The 17,095-nt window shown below is 41.1% G+C and overlaps 1 protein-coding gene across 1 annotated transcript in view; it reads right to left on the reverse strand.

The window, feature by feature from the left end:
- LOC118369730 (VPS10 domain-containing receptor SorCS1-like) overlaps positions 1 to 17,095 on the reverse strand; it is a 45,599-nt gene that overhangs the window by 10,777 nt on the left and 17,727 nt on the right. The window contains exons 9-16 of the mRNA XM_035754378.2: positions 13,629 to 13,808; positions 12,334 to 12,480; positions 12,137 to 12,239; positions 11,401 to 11,477; positions 10,864 to 10,955; positions 10,335 to 10,442; positions 8,538 to 8,655; positions 8,064 to 8,197 (exon numbers count right to left, since the gene is read on the reverse strand). Of these exons, the coding sequence (XP_035610271.1) occupies positions 8,064 to 8,197; positions 8,538 to 8,655; positions 10,335 to 10,442; positions 10,864 to 10,955; positions 11,401 to 11,477; positions 12,137 to 12,239; positions 12,334 to 12,480; positions 13,629 to 13,808 (959 nt within the window). The remainder of the gene's footprint in view (positions 1 to 8,063; positions 8,198 to 8,537; positions 8,656 to 10,334; positions 10,443 to 10,863; positions 10,956 to 11,400; positions 11,478 to 12,136; positions 12,240 to 12,333; positions 12,481 to 13,628; positions 13,809 to 17,095) is intronic.

A 17,095-nucleotide genomic window follows, 5' to 3' on the forward strand; every position in this document is an offset into this window, starting at 1 on the left:
CTCTTCTGGGAAGACTCTCCACTATATGTTGGAATGTTGCCGCGGGGATATGCTTCAATTCAGCCACAAGAGCATTAGTGAGGTTGTGCACTGATGTTGGACGATTAGGCCTGGCTCGCAGTCGGCGTTCCAATTCATCCAAAGTGTGTTCGATGGGGTTGATGTCAGGGCTCTGTGCAGACCAGTCAAATTCTTCCACACTGATCTCAACAAACCATTTCTGTATGGACCTCGCTTTGTGCACGGGGGAATTGTAGTGTTCTATTGGCAACTCCAAACCCAGATTCATCTGTCGGAGTGCCAGATGGTGAAGCGTGACTCATCACTCCAGAGAACGCGTTTCCACTGCTCTAGAGTCCAATGGCGGCGAGCTTTACACCACTCCAGCCGACGCTTGGCATTGTGCATGGTGAACTTAGGCTTGTGTGTGGCTGCTCTGCGATGGAAGCCCATTTCATGAAGCTCCCGACGAACACTTGTTGCGCTGACTTTGCTTCCAGAGGCAGTTTGGAAGTCGGTAGTGAGTGTTACAACTGAAGACAGATGATTTTACACGCTACAGCACTCGGCGGTCCCGTTCTGTGAGCTTGTGTGGCTTACCACTTCGTGGCTGAGCCGTTGTTGCTCCTAGACATTTCCACTTCACAATAACAGCACTTGCAGTTGTAAGCTCTAGCAGGGCAGTACTTGATGAATTGACCTGTTGGAATGGTGGCATCCTATGACAGTGCACAAGTTGAAAGTCACTGAGTCACAGTAAGGCCATTCCACTGCCATTGTTTGTCTATGGAGATTGCATGGCGGTGTGCTCGATTTTATACACCTGTCAGCAACAGGGGTGGCTGAAATAGCCGAATCCACCAACTGTTAAACACTATATATATTGTATGTTTACTGGCTTCGGAACATTGTAAGAAAATGTTACATAAACAAATATCTTATAAACTTGATTGATGGGCAGATGTCAGATGTCAGTGTTAGCTGGAATTAAAAGGTTTGCTCCAGTAAACAAATGACAGCATATTTATGAGTGGAGTGCAGACCCTTCATCAAGACACACAAATACACACACACACACACACACACAAAACACACACACATACACCACTTCAAATACTGACATTCAAGCACACTCAACATCCTGAGACCTTTCTACATGCATAAGCCTCCCCTATTTTGTGGGTGGAATGGATTCTACTTTACTGAGTATGAGCTCACTGAGACCATCATCAGGTAATGACACAGGAGGTGCATTGTTTGTATAAATGCGTCCTTCGTCCTGATCTTGTCCTTATCTTGTCTGTTTACACTTACGCTGAGTGAAAAAAAACATTAAGAACACCTGCTCTTTCCATGACAGACTGACCAGGTGAATCCAGGTGAAATTGCAATTTTTTTGTTTGTTGAAATAATGGAAATATTGCATTTCCGTATTCATTTACATAAGTATTCAGACCCTTTACTCAGTACTTTGTTGAAGCACCTCAGGTGGCAATTACAGCATTGATTCTTCTTGGGTATGACACTACAAGCTTGGCACACCTGTATTTGGGGAGTTTATCCCATTATTCTCAGCAGATCCTCTCAAGCTCTGTCAGGTTCGATGGGGAGCATTGCAGCACAGCTAATTTCAGGTCTATCCAGAGATGTTTGATCGGGTTCAAAACTTTAGAGTTCTGTGAGCATGACCATCAGGTTATTGGTAAACTCCCTGACCAAGGCCCTTCTCCCCTGATTGCTCAGTTTGCCCAGGAGGCCAGCTCTAGGAAGAGTCTTGGTGGTTCCAAACTTCTTCCATTTAAGAATGATGGAGGCCACTACGTTCTTGGGGACCTTCAATGCTGCTGAAATGTTTTGGTACCCTGCCCCAGATCTGTGCCTCGACACAATGCTGTCTCGGAACTCTACAGACAATTCCTACAACCTCATGGCTTGGTTTTTGCTCTGACATTCACTGTCAACTGTGGGACCTTACACAGACAGGTGTGTGTCTTTCCAAATCATGTCCAATTGACTTTACCACAGGTGGACTCCAATCAAGTTGAAGAAACATCTCCATCTCAACGATGATCAATGGAAAGAGGATGCACCTGAGCTCAATTTTGATTCTCATAGCAAAGGGTCTGAATACTTATGTAAATAAGGTATTTATGTTTTTTATGTTTAATAAATTTGCTAACATTTCTAAAAACCTGTTTTTGCTTTGTCATTATGGGGTATTTTGTGTAGATGGCTGAGGATTTTTTTTTAAAATCCATTTTAGAATAAGGCTATAACTTAACAAAATGTGGAAAAAAGTCAAGGGGTCTGAATACTTTCCGAAGGCATTGTAATGAAGGAAGTCACAAACTTCCAGTGTTTACTGTTCAGCTCGAGACCTGCTGCTGTGGACAGAAATCTGTCTCTGGTGAGTACAGCATTTGTTCCTTATTAAAGATTACTGATGAAGTTTTTATTCATTTGGTCCGTTTTTCGTCATTATACAGCATTTATGCAGCTCTCTGTTACTATTGTTAGATTTTACTGTCATTATTAGCTGATTAGTGTCAGTGGCGTTATTTCGGCTAAACCTAGGGTATGGCATTCTTTGGAAATTGAAGCTAATTTACTGCATTTCTACAAATTTAAAAAAACTAAAATGCTATTTGGAGAACAGCGAAAACAAAACTGACCCTAGCCATGACTTATATCATGGCAATATTAGGTTTAAAGGTCCTTGGGATGGCATATACAATGTCAACCACAGCTCAACCTCATCATAAATTCACACATTTACCTGTGGACAGCTGCATACAGCGCAACATGAAATAGATGCATAATACACGCTATCAAGTCACAAAAAGGCTGCCTTCAGATGCTGACATCCATAGGCGGCAAGTGAGTTTCAAGTTTGGGGAAGCTATTTTGACACCATAAAACTGCACCTTTATAATAAAGGATTACATGCATCTATCATCGCATTTGCAGACTAATGTAAGGTAGGCTACTATTCCTAATGTGATGAGTAGATTGCTTAGTCAGAATTTAGGCTAATAATGTGACTCAATCACTGTTAGCAAAACAGACCGTTTTGAACAACGAATGTATTAGCGCATAGTGACAGAGTAGGTCTAATCAGGGTTTATAGTAGGGTTTCCCAACCCTCTCCTCGGCCCCCAGACGTTTCAAATATTTGATTTAGTCCTAAACTGGCCCCACCAAATTCAATTAGTCAACTAACCATCAAACCTTTTACGAAATGTAATCAGATGTGCCAGTTTAGGGTTCAAACAAAAATGTGAAATGTCTGGGGGGCCCCGAGGAGAGGGTTGTGAAACCCTGCTTAATATGACTGGAGACACAAGCAACATCTCTTTTAATACGACACAAATTAGTAGGCTACTCTGGTGACACTGACAAACAGTAAAAACAACACTTTCTTGAATACAACCTTCTAATCTAGGCCTAAGAAAAGGGGAGACATTTTACTTTCTAAACAAATTTTCCTACGATTGTATTTGGAAATATTGAAATATACAGCTGTCAGTGAAACTACTTTTCACTGACAGCTGCTACTCATAAAATATTTAATAGGCTATTTGCCGCACGTTTTGCCCAAATTTCTAATGATCCTCTGGAGCCAAATCATGCTTTGTTCTTAACTGTTCTTAACTGACTTGCCTAGTTAAATAAAGGTTCAAATGAAAAATAAAAAAATATGGCTCTATAGTATTGGAGAAAAGTTGAATAAACGGACCCTCCGTTACATCGTGGCTTGTCATGTCGTAACGTACAGTACGTATGAAGCTACTATTTCTGTCTTACAATCTCTCTCCACCAGGTGTAGCACTTCTCTCATCCTTTAAAAACAAGAAATGGACAGTGACGGGGGGGTAAAGGGGGGATACCTAGTCATTCTTTGCATCATCGATGCATGCGATCATCATTCTCAAAGCCGCTGTTTACTTCTAAGATCACTTTTGCACCGCCCTAAAAATCTGATTCAAATTTGACACAAACCTTCAAATAGGTACGCCAGGACAGCGTCACGACGCCAGGACAGCGGAGTCAATCACCACCTTCCGGAGACACCTGAAACCCCACCTCTTTAAGGAATACCTAGGATAGGATAAAGTAATCCTTCTCACCCCCCCCTTAAGAGATTTAGATGCACTATTGTAAAGTGGCTGTTCCACTGGATGTCATAAGGTGAATGCACCAATTTGTAAGTCGCTCTGGATAAGAGCGTCTGCTAAATGACTTAAATGTAAATGTAAATGTAGGTATGTAATGACACATTGTATAAACTCTTTATAGTGTTTTATTTACATGTTGGACAGATAGAGTGAAAAAAAGTTCTTTTCCCACACGACATCTCTCCTTCTCACTATCACGTATTAGTTTCAATTCCCCACCCGCCATTTTTTTAAAGATCCGACGGGGCTCATTGCCTGCTTGAATCATGCAGAAACGGGCAGCATTTAGGTCATGTAATGTATTCTGTTGGAAAGGGGAGAAATTGTGCTTTACAATGGTATTGACATTACAGTTGATCTGGAAGTATTACATATTGGGGGCGCTAAAATAAGGGTAATTGTACGGACCAAGGCGATGTACGAGTATACGTGAGTTTACGTTAATTATATAGCAATTTTTGTCAAATATAATTACATTTACTTTACGGGAAGCTTATCTTCCCCTAGCCTATTGGACATGCTGCCTATGTTGACATCGATGTGAAAGTAACTAGTGTTTAAAACAGCTGGCTATGAAGCTTAAAGGAAAAATCCACTCAAAACCACTTGTTTCTTTAATTTACAGTGTTAAATAACACAAATATTTCCAAATAATATGTTTTTGTGAACAAATGTTTCATATTGGCATTATAATAACGTTGGTTGCAACATGGAAAATCTTTGCGGAAACCTGTTAAGAAGCTAGCTATCTAGCCAACCAGCCAGCCCATAGAGAGAGCATTGAATTGCTAGCTAGGTAGCTAGCTAGCTAGCAAACATAGCTACATACAATAATACCAAATACAATATCAGCATGTAAAGTAGCTAGTTAGCTGTAAATTCACCTAAACAAACTGCACAATCAATTTAGGAGTCTACAATCTCACCATGTTCAACCTGCAGATTGATGTGCCTCACAGAGTGGAGTCTGACATTCGCAATGGCAGATATACATTTGAGGAGATGGGAAACGCTGTCCATGCTATATCAATGGGCCGTGCGGTTCATTCTGGGTGATTCTGGGACAAGGAGTGCACTCCTTCAAATAGTGAATACAAGTCTATTGTGCACTAGTTCAAAAACCCAACATTAGCAAGAATTTCGTCAATAAGAAGTACAACATTACAAGTCTTTTCTGAGATGTGAGATAACTTGCTATGTGTAATATCGTATAGCTTTGGGAATTGTGACATTACGTACTTTTGAGGAGTATAGGCGCGTTTCTCGATATGTACACTGCCTTTGAGAAGGGATTGCGTGATGATTAGCTTAACAACCGCATGACAACATGAACGTGATTGGTCGACAGTCTGCTGAGTGGGGCGTTGTTATACGTTCCTAAATTCATTGGATTCCTATCTCCTTTCTATAATATCTCAGGCAATGGCACCATGCAATGCACCCTGGACTAAAAAGGCAGACAAATAGGAAAAGGTAGGAATATAACAAAAATATGATCAATGGCTCATTCGAGAGAAGACAACCTCCCGAGTTATGACATCGGCCAGTATTGAAATCTGACATGTATGATAGAAGTTTTCGTCACCTAAAACTCGTATTCCTATTAACCGCCAGTGTAGTGAGAGCGACTTTAAAGAAGCTCGTCAAAGGTAAGGCATTAATTATATTTTTATTTCTGCGTTTTGTTGAAATATGGTTTCTCTCTTTGTTTATGGAGGTCCTATCCTCAGATAATAACATTGTTTGCTTTCGCCGAAAAGCCTTTTTGAAATCTGACATGTTGGCTGGATTCACAACAACTGTAGCTCTAATTTGCATGTGTGATTTAATGAAAGTTTGATTTTTATAGTAATTTATTTGAATTTGGCGCTCTGCATTTTCCCTGGCTTTGGGCCAGGTGGGACGCTAGCGTCTCACATATCCCAGAGAAGTTAACTGAGGAACTGCTAACGCTCTCTAACATAATCTACATATCTACAGATGTAGGATCTTAATTTGATGCAAACTTCTAAAGTTTGTAATTTTCACTTTGACATTTCAGACTTAGATTTACCCTAACAAAAAATGTATCAACCCCTACAAAACTGTCCATTAAGTATAATCCACATAATAATTCACATGTCCTGTTACCGCAGGATTATTTTCCTGCTGAATTCATATTTAAATCATTATTCTACATCTGTACACATAGTCACACCAGTCACGATTTCAAGAGGCACCATCCTCTACTTCATGCTCCTTCAGAGCTGGATTGAGTAATCACGCAAAGATATGGAAGCAGCACATATGGACACACCTGGCCCATCTGTGCTGCCCTGTATTCTGAGAGAGAGACATTCCCCAGTACACCTGACTGACTACGCAATTGAATACCTCGCTCACCAAGATCAATGCCTAGCCTCAACACAGGCACTGCTCTGACAAGGACGATGGAGTAGTCGAGCAGATATACTAACAAAGAGCAGTTTGCCCAGCTTCAGATCTAGTGCCCACTTGATGAGCCAATTCCCAGGCCTTTCTAACCTCCAAGCAGCTATGTTGGAGGAGAAAATAAAGCTTGTGGAGCGTCAGCTGGATGAAAATCACAGTGCCGACATGGATTGTGAAGGATTAGACTCCCAGGCCAGAAAAGCTCAGCAGTAAAGGGAACAAAATATGTTGCTACACGAGAAAGCATAAATAAAATAGAGAATGAGCTGGAGCTATTCAAGCTCGCCACATCTTTCCTTAACGATGATGAGGAAGATGATGATGCCTCCAGGAGCACCTCTCCAGCACTATCTGACGGGTCCCTCCACACACCTTGTGACAACTTTGTGCCTTTCCCACAGGCACCACAGGCAGCACAGGAACCTCAGGCAGAACAGGCACCACAGGTAGCACAGCGAGACACCAACTTTGAGGAAAGTTGAGCCTACGGTGACTCACCTCCACTTCTTCCTGCCTATCCATGGTACCCTGGACCAGTAACTGGTTACTCACCCCGCTCCAGCATGGTTCCACAACCTGCCCCATGACCTGGTATGAAACAGCTAATTGCCTCATTATACAGCATCTCAAAGTCATCGTTGCCCCATTTTGAGAGCGGAAGAGAGAGTGACTCAGAACAGCTACGAGCTCAGATTTGTTTCCCATGTCAACCCGCTCTTGAGCAAGATGCCACAGGACTACAGAGTACAGTTTTGACCACGGTATCGGACAGGCCAAATGTACGCCTTACCTGACTTGACAGCCAGGATCCAGAAGAAGTCCAAGGCTAAGCATATATCAAGCAGAGATGTGGCCCTCTACCAATGTGACAGTTAAGAATGACCAACGTGCCTCCACTAGACCAAAGGAGAGAGCCGCTTCAATCCTTAACATCAGTGAATATCCAAGCTCCTAGGAGCCTGCTCAAGCCAAGACCCCTTCCAAACCCTAGCCATTCTCGCATCACTGTGACAACACATAACAAAATCTCATCTCATGTCCAGAGTCCAAGAAGTTGAACACAGGACAGATCGTTAAATGGATAAAGGATAAACAACGGTGCTGGAAATGTGGACAACCCCATAAACCTGATGCTTGTACCCTCGAACGATCCAGCCATGCAACTAGCAGCACCAAACGATCTTTCACGATTCCTTCCATCAAAACCATAAGAGCGTTCTTATGGGGAGTGTCCCTACTACAAATATGTACCTGGACAGACCCAACAGATCACAGAAATGTATGATGAACGTTGTGAAACTTCTCCTTCACAATGGGGATAAATGGTTACAAACAGTCTGCAATTGTGTTATTGTGCTCCAATGGTGCCTTTTTTTGCAGCTAAAAGGATTAATAAAGACTGTATGGAAGTGAATTGAATGTTAAATAAGCGGCAGTAGCAGGCAGTAGGCTCCTCACCACTCAAAGTCAGCCTCAGTGCATGGACAGGAGTCTGACATCTGGGAGATGTACTGATCTTTGGTTTTGACACATCTGGCGTCGGGCTTCAGATTCTGGAAGATTCTCTTCACTCCCATGATGCAGACTTTACCCTGTTAGAAATAATGCATTATTTGAATAATTAACTATAACATTTCAGAATTGACTTCCTTTTTTATTTAACGGCTTCAAAGGAAAGACACTGATTGATGGAGTTAAAAAAATAATTATAGTAGTATACACATGAAAATGTGTATAACTTATACTTTGTTATCTGGAAGTTAATACAGAAAATAGCTATAATATTCAGACAAATTTGAGATAGACAATTGGGTGAGATAGGACATGTTCATCTTCATTGTGTCCATGTAGAAGAGTATGCTTTAGCAGATGTATTCCATCAAACCAAGGTCCCCAAAGCCATTATAAATGTATCAAAATGGTTGCTCTTACATCATTGTGTAACTGCCAGGTCTGATAGTCATCTGTGGTGCACCTTCTGTTGAAGATGGGCCTGAAGTCAATCTTGACAAGCTGCCATTCAGAACGATGGCTGAAATGGCCAAATATTCTGCAAACACAAAAAGTCAGGCATGAGAAAAAAGGGAGGGAAAAAGGGTTATTAGCAAAAAATATTTTTTTAGCACACAGTCATGGGCAAAATTTTGGAGAATGACACAAATATTAATTTCCACAAAGTTTGCTGCTTCAGTGTCTTTAGATATTTTTGGCAGATGTTACTATGGAATACTGAAGTATAATTACAAGCATTTCATAAGTGTCAAAGGCTTTTATTGACAATTACATTAAGTTGATGCAAAGAGTCAATATTAGCAGTGTTGACCCTTCCTTTTCAAGACCTCTGCAATCCATCCTGGCATGCTGTCAATTAACTTCTGGGCTACATCCTGACTGATGGCAGCCCATTCTTGCATAATCAATGCATGGAGTTTGTCAGAATTTGGGGGGTTTTGTTTATCCACCCGCCTCTTGAGGATTGACCACAAGTTCTCAATGGGAAAGGCATTGTTCGTCACCAAACTGTTCCTGGATGGTTGGGAGAAGTTGCTCTCGGGGATGTGTTGGAACCATTCTTTATTCATGGCTGTGTTCTTAGGCAAAATTGTGAGTGAGCCCACTCCTTGGCTGTGAAGCAACCTCACACATGAATGGTCTCAGGATGCTTTACTGTTGGCATGACACAGGACTGATGGTAGCGCTCACCTTGTCTTCTCCGAACAAGCTTTTTTCCAGATGCCCAAAACAATCGGAAAGGGGATTCATCAGAGAAATGTACTTTACCCCAGTCCTCAGCAGTCCAATCCCTGTACCTTTTGCAGAATATCAGTCTGTCCCTGATGTTTTTCCTGGAGAGAAGTGGCTTCTTTGCTGCCCTTCTTGACACCACTTTGCCTCACTGTGCATGCAGATGCACTCACCCCTGCCTGCTGCCATTCCTGAGCAAGCTCTGTACTGGTGGTGCCCCGATCCTGCAGCTGAATCAACTTTAGGAGACGGTCCTGGCGCTTGCTGTTCTTTCTTGGGCACCCTGAAGCCTTCTTCACAACAATTGAACCGCTCTCCTTAAAGTTCTTGATGATCCGATAAATGGTTGATTTAGGTGCAATCTTACTGGCAGCAATATCCTTGCCTGTGAAGCCCTTTTTGTGCAAAGCAATGATGACGGCACGTATTTCCTTGCAGGTAACCGTGATTGACAGAGGATGAACAACGCACTCCACGCACCACCCTTCTTTTGAAGCTTCCAGTCTGTTATTCAAACTCAATCAGCATGACAGAGTGATCTCCTGCCTTGTCCTCGTCAACACTCACACCTGTGTTAACGAGAGAATCACTGACATGATGTCAGCTGGTCCTTTTGTGGCAGGGCTGAAATGCAGTGGATATGTTTTTGGGGGATTCAGTTCATTTGCATGGCAAAGAGGGACTTTAAAATAAATTGCAATTCATCTGATCACTCTTGATAACATTCTGGAGAATATGCAAATTGCCATCATACAAACTGAGGCAGCATACTTTGTGAAATGTTATATTTGCGTCATTCTCAAAACTTTTTGCCACAACTGTAGAAGTGCAAGGAAAAAAGGCTACAATGGCTGGGCACAAGGGATGTTTGCGATTACAAAGAGAAAATAGAAACAAACTTTTTTTTTCTCCAAACATCCAATAAACTTTCAGTGCATTGCATAATACATACTACATCCATATGGCATTTGTTTTGATTCTTACGTCATGATGAGGGTGTCCTCCCCTGGCTCTCCTAAGACTCCGTCTACATAGAGAGGAGAGGAGGTAAAGCTGAATTTGTTCCAGTGTCTTCCCTCATCAAAACTCAACCTGGATGGAGAAACAACATGTTGTCTCTCATACATGTGGACCCCTCACTGTGCATAGAAAGGATTGTACTGTAATTCATTTGATCACGCTGTTGCAGGAGAACATTTCTGCAATGCAATCTATTTGTTTGAGGTTTTAAAAGGCTTCTGAAGTTTGTAATTTCCATTTAGTCATTTCTGACTTGAATTTCCCTTACGGAAAAAGAATCAATCCCTACAAAAAATGTAAGTTCAGTACAATCCACATAATAATTCACATTTCATGTTGCTGCAGGATTATTTTCCTGCTGTAGTAAACTGTCTCAAATTAAGATCCAACATCTGTACACAATACAGTCCATAAAACATTTAAATAGACAAACGTAAATCAATGTTGATAATTGAACAGTGTGCACGAAGTTGAATGTTAAAGGAAACAATACCAAATGTGTCTGATGGGGAGAGGTGTGTGTCGAATGGCCACTAGGGCACCGCCCTGGTTAAGAAAGAGGATGCTATACTCCTCCTCAAATACCTACAAACAGGGACAGGATTTCATCACATTTTCACAGAGGTCAGAGATGTACATAACGTTCATGTATACTTTTGATGAGTAATAGACCATAATATTTCATGACTATACTACTATTCTACTATATCATGCAACACAGCTACATAGCACATGAAACACAGCAACATAGCACATGAAACACAGCAACATAGCACATGCAACATATTATATAGAAAAAAGGGCTCATCAAATGAAAAATGCTCCTAAGAAGCTGTATAGGAAAATAACAATGACTGCCCATGGCGCGTGATCAAGGGTAATGTCAATCTATATCATGCATCATTCATTTAGAGTTTGCTCCCTCCTCCAAATGATTGAGTCATAAGCCGATTGATCTTTTCTTCTATGTGTCTGTCGTCTTGATTTTGTGTCACACTTCAGTGGCGCCTGTCTCTTTCAATCACAGTACCTCTCTCCAAGTGTTGCCAGCATCTGAGGTGATGAAAATGCTGACATTATTGGCGGTCAGCTCAGGCCCAATGGTACCTTGATGTAGAAGGTATAGCATAGTTACAGTGTAAACACATTGAACAATTATGAACTTTCATTTTAAGCCTTCTAAACCTACATTAGAATATATTTAATGAACAATTACATAAAAATGAAGATGCATACACACTGCAACAGGCTACAGCTCTCCTAAAAAGTGAGTATTTACTGAGACATTCAGACATTCCAATCTCCAATAGATGTGCAGGCATACTCTGATCAATTTCACAGTGCAACCAGATCTGACCAAAGGGTTTTAAGGCAGAATGCCAGCAAGATAACAGGGGTCTTTAACGGTGGAAAAAGAGCAAAGTGAAAGAGTTGTGTAAAAACTGCTAATTGGGAACCATAGGGGTATACTACAAAGCACGATCAAGGAGTTATCCAGTTCATTTGCCTAATTATTTGGAAATAACCTTTTATTTTTTGGAAAGATAAGCTTTAAATTGGCATGGTCAAATTGACTCAAGAACCTAAAATACATATCTAAGTTGATCTTTCTTAATGAACCAGAAAATCTATAGTTATTTCTGGTTGTTTATCAAAGTTAGCTGGCTAAGTAATTGATCCTGCTTTGTTCTATACCCCTCTGAGCGAGAGCAGAGGTCCTTGTGGGCATTGCTAAAAAAAAACTAAAGTTATCAAATAGTGCTTACCTGATGCTACTATAATTCCTGGAGCTGATTCTTTACTGACTATGTTTCCAGACGTGTACGGGTTGTCAGACACATGGAGATTCAGGTGCAATGAACAATAGGGCTAAAAAATACCAAGACAAAAAGACATAAGGTGGTTTATAAACCAAAACTGTTACACGTTTTCAGATATTGCTCACTTGCAAATGCAGACTCACCTGTACACAGTAGAGTCTGGTACCGCTCAGATCAGTGGTAGGGGCATGTAGAAGACGCCAGTCTCGCCCCTTATTGTAAGTGATAAATGTTTTCACTTCGTTCTCGACAACTTTATTTGACAAGAACACCCCTTTTATCCCTGCGACCTAGGAACACGTGAGAAACGGAGACATGAAAAAATATTGACGGTCAAAAGCTACAACTGTAAATGATTCAAACATAAGTAAAGCTGAAGCCTTAGTTTTGAGGTGGAATGAGATAGCATTTCTGACAGGGAGCACTGCTTTGGACCATCTGTGGGTCTCTGCAGAGTGAAAACAACATATGGCGGAGCCCAAAGACATTTCTATTTCTTTGTATTTACAAACGGAGATGCATGCACTGCACACACACAGCACTCACTCCAGTACATCCTGCTCCTCAATCCAGAGTGCACACATTTTGTTTCAAGAAATGTCTATGACCTTTTTGTAGCATTACTGGATAAGCCATCTCCTGTACATATTCAGAGTGCCTTTACACATAGGGTTCACAGTCAGTGTGTTTGGTCCTGTGAGCTTCAACACGTATTCTGGTTTAATGGAGACAATGAGCAATGAGTGTAATCGTTGCTGATAGCTATCTAGGCTGTATGGTTGTATTAACATAATTACATGAGTAGCTTTTACTGCTAGTTCAGGATGAAGGTAATCAACGCTGATTACATGTGTGGGTTGGCGTTGCTTTGTAAGGTCGTCAATAGCGATATACCTAGCGGTCAGTGAAGACAGATATGGGTGCAGGTTCTACAGTAGCTGAAGTTGATATAGTAGAAGTGAATCAAGAATTATTGTGTGTAGACCTGGAAATGTGCTAACGTAACAATGCTACATACTGTACCTTATAAAATTACATCATCTTGGTTACGCATGGACCTGCTAGTTAATGGCTAACAAAACTCTATATTTCATTATATTAGAATAATATAATATATCATATTATAATGATCTGATATTGTATGAGTATGCTAATATATTCTAATAACACTGCATACTTGGATATGGCAGGTCTTCATGACTGATGTGACTGATGTACAGACTGATGTACAGACTGATGTACAGTATGTGTTCGCTTAAGTTACTAACATATGAAATAAGGAGGAACAGCTGGGATTGAGGCTTCAAAAAGATGCATGGCTGTTACAAGGCAAGGGCACTCCAGTACCATCTGTGCCATAAAGGTTGAGACCTCTTGTCAGAAGTGGTAGTGTGCATACAAACAGGGATGGCACTCTAACTAAGCCGTTGCTACATACCTCATAGAGGTCTATCATAACGTTGCCCTCTGGTCCCCCACTGCTCACTACGTTCTCCAGGGCCAGAGTGAAGAAGAGACCGTGGGCCTCTGACATGTACAAGTTGTAGGAGTCATTCTGGTGCCAATCCTGCACTGCTGCCACCACCTGGTTATCATCGGTGCTGATTATCTGCAAGTCCTGGAAATGAATTATTAGTTAGGATCCTATACCATACAATTACAAATGTTATTTTCCTTAGGGATTTTTGTTTCAGGACTGCAGTGGAACCCAATGACCACAAACGGGTTGAATTAACGTTGTTTCCAGGTTATTTTGTTTAGAAAATACAATGTGAGTATTTTGAATCAACGTTGAAAACTGATCGGATTTGCAAAAATTCATCAACTTAAGGGAATTTCTGTGATGTTTGTCTTTTTTTCACCCAACTTTTAACTTAAATCAAACTACATGTTTTTTGTGTGTTTTTGTTGTTAAACGTTGAATTCCCGTTAGTGTCCAGTGGTGTAATTCTGCACACAACTGTAGGGGAAAGTGGGGTAAGTTAAGCCATTTTTTATATTAAGCATCACTCCGTCAAGGGAATTATGGTATTCTTTCTAACAAACATGCAGTCTCTACATACAGTACCAGTCAAAGGTTGACACACCTACTCATTCAAGTTTTTTATTTTTTTTTAAACTATTTTCTACATTGTAGAATAATAGTGTAGACATCAAAACTATGAAATGACACATATGGAATCATGTAGTAACCAAAAAAGTGTGAAACAAATCAAAATATACACTGCCCATGAGGGTGGTATGAAGGCCCGACGTCCATAGGTGGGGGTTGTGCTTACAGCCCAACACCGTGCAGGACGTTTGGCATTTGCCAGAGAACACCAAGATTGGCAAATTCGCCACTGGCGCCCTGTGCTCTTCACAGATGAAAGCAGGTTCACACTGAGCACATGTGACAGACGTGACAGAGTCTGGAGACGCCGTGGAAGATGGGTGATTAGCCATGTTCTGTTATAATCTCCACCCGGCACAGCCAGAAAAGGTCTGGCCACCCCTCAGAGCCTGGTTCTTCTCTAGGTTTCTTCCTAGGTTCTGGCCTTTCTAGGAAGTTGTTCCTAGCCACTGTGCTTCTACATCTGCATTGCTTGCTGTTTAGGGTTTTAGGCTGGATTTCTGTACAACATTTTGTGACATTGGCTGATGTAAAAAGGGCTTTATAAATACATTTGATCAATTGATTGATTGATTGATTGATTGAGTAATGCAATATTTACAAACAATTCAAGTGACTAAGATACCGTAGAATAGTATAGAGCACAGTTTACACATATGAGATGAGTAATGCAAGATACATCATTAAAGTGGCTAGTGTTTCATTTCCTTAAAGTGGCCAGTGATTCCTAATCTATGTCTATAGGCAGCAGCCTCTGATGTGCTGGAGATGGCTGTTTAACAGTCAATGGTGTAGTATAGAATACAATACAGTACATACATAAAAAGGAGTATATGTATACAAAGGACGTACTATATATGTCTTGAAGGAGTTCTCACATATGTTGAGCACTCAATTGGTTGAGATTGGGTGATTGTGGAGGCCATGTCATCTGATGCAGCACTCCATCACTCTCATTCTCCGTCAAACTAGATTGGATGGTGTATCGCTGCAGAATGCTGTGGGAGCCATACCGGTTTAGTATGCTTTGAGTTCTAAATAAATCACTGACAGTGTCACCAGCAAAGCACCCCCACACCATCACACCTCCTCCATGCTTCACGGTGGGAACGACACATGCAGAGATCATCCATTCACCTACTCCGTGGAACCAAAAATCTCAAAGGACAGATTTCCACCGGTCTAATGTCAATTGCTCGTGTTTCTTGGCCCAAGCAAGTCTTTTCTTGTTATTGGTGTCCTTTAGTAGTGTTTTTTTGCAGCAAATTGACCATGAAGGCCTCATTCACGCAGTCTCCTCTGAACAGTTTATGTTGAGATGTGTCTGTTACTTGAACTCTGTGAAGCATTTATTTGGGCTGCAATCTCATGTACAGATAACTCGAATGGACGTATCCTCTGCAGCAGAGAGAACTCTGGGTCTTCCTTTCCTGTGGCAGTCCTCAAAAGTCTGTTTCATCACAGCGCCTGATGGTTTTTTCGACTGCACTTAAAGAAACTTTCAAAGTTCTTGAAATGTTCCGTACTGACAGACCTTCATGTCTTAAAGTAATGGACTGTCTTTTCTCTTTGCTTATTTGAGCTGTTCTATGGACTTGGTCATTTACCAAATAGGGATGTCTTGTGTATACCACCCTTACCTTGTCACAACACAACTGATTGGATCAAACGCATAAAGAATGAAATAAATTCCACAAATTAACTTTTAACAAGGCACACCTGTTTATTGAAATGCATTCCAGGTGACTAACTCATGAAGCTGGTTCAGAGAATGTCAAGAGTGTTTAAAGCTGTCATCAAGGCAAAAGGTGGCTACTTAGAATAATCTCAAATACAAAATATATTTTGATTTGTTTAACACTTTTTTGGTTACTACATGATTCCTTCCGTATGTGTTATGTAATAGTTTTGATGTCTTCAATATTCCAATGTAGGCTAACTTTTGACTGGTAGTGTATATTTCAGGATGTTATGTATCCCTGGAAATAATCAGAATTCATGTAAACATTACTGTTTTGAAAACATAGCTTTTCCAAAAAAAGTGGTCTCTTGGCACAACTTACCCTGGATACGGGGTAAGTTGAGTTGCGGGACAGGGTAAGTTAAGCCACCTGCAAATTTCTGTACCGAATGAAATATTACCACTACATTTTCAAAATGACAAAGCAAAAACAGATTTTTAGACAGAAAAAAACAGAAATACCTTATTTACATAAGTATTCAGACCCTTTGCTATGAGACTTGAAATTGAGCTCAGGTGCATTCTGTTTCCATTGATCATCATTGAGATGAGTCCACCTGTGGTCCACCTGTGGTAAATTCAATTGATTGGACATGATTTGGAAAGGCACACACCTGTCTATATAAGGTCCCACAGTTGACAATGCATGTCAGAGCAAAAACCAAGCCATGAGGTCAAAGGAATTGTCCGTAGTGCTACGAGACAGGATTGTGTCGAGGCACAGATCTGGGGAAGGGTACCAAAACATTTCTGCAGCATTGAAGGTCCCCAAGAATACGGTGGCCTCCATCGTTCTTAAATGGAAGAAGTTTGGAACCACCAAGGCTCTTCCTAGAGCTGGCCAAACTGAGTAATGACTATTTGACCAAGAAGGAGAGTGATGGAGTGCTGCAGCAGATGACCTGGCTTCCACAATCAGTCGACCTTCAATTGATATGGTTTGGGATGAGTTGGACTGCAGAGGGAAGGAAAAGCAGCCAACAAGTGCTCAGAATATGTGGGAATTCTTTCCAGACTGGTTGAGGGAATGCCAAGAGTGTGCAAAGCTGTC

The sequence above is a fragment of the Oncorhynchus keta genome, chromosome 36, assembly GCF_023373465.1.
Source record: "Oncorhynchus keta strain PuntledgeMale-10-30-2019 chromosome 36, Oket_V2, whole genome shotgun sequence".
Classification (NCBI taxonomy): domain Eukaryota; kingdom Metazoa; phylum Chordata; class Actinopteri; order Salmoniformes; family Salmonidae; genus Oncorhynchus; species Oncorhynchus keta.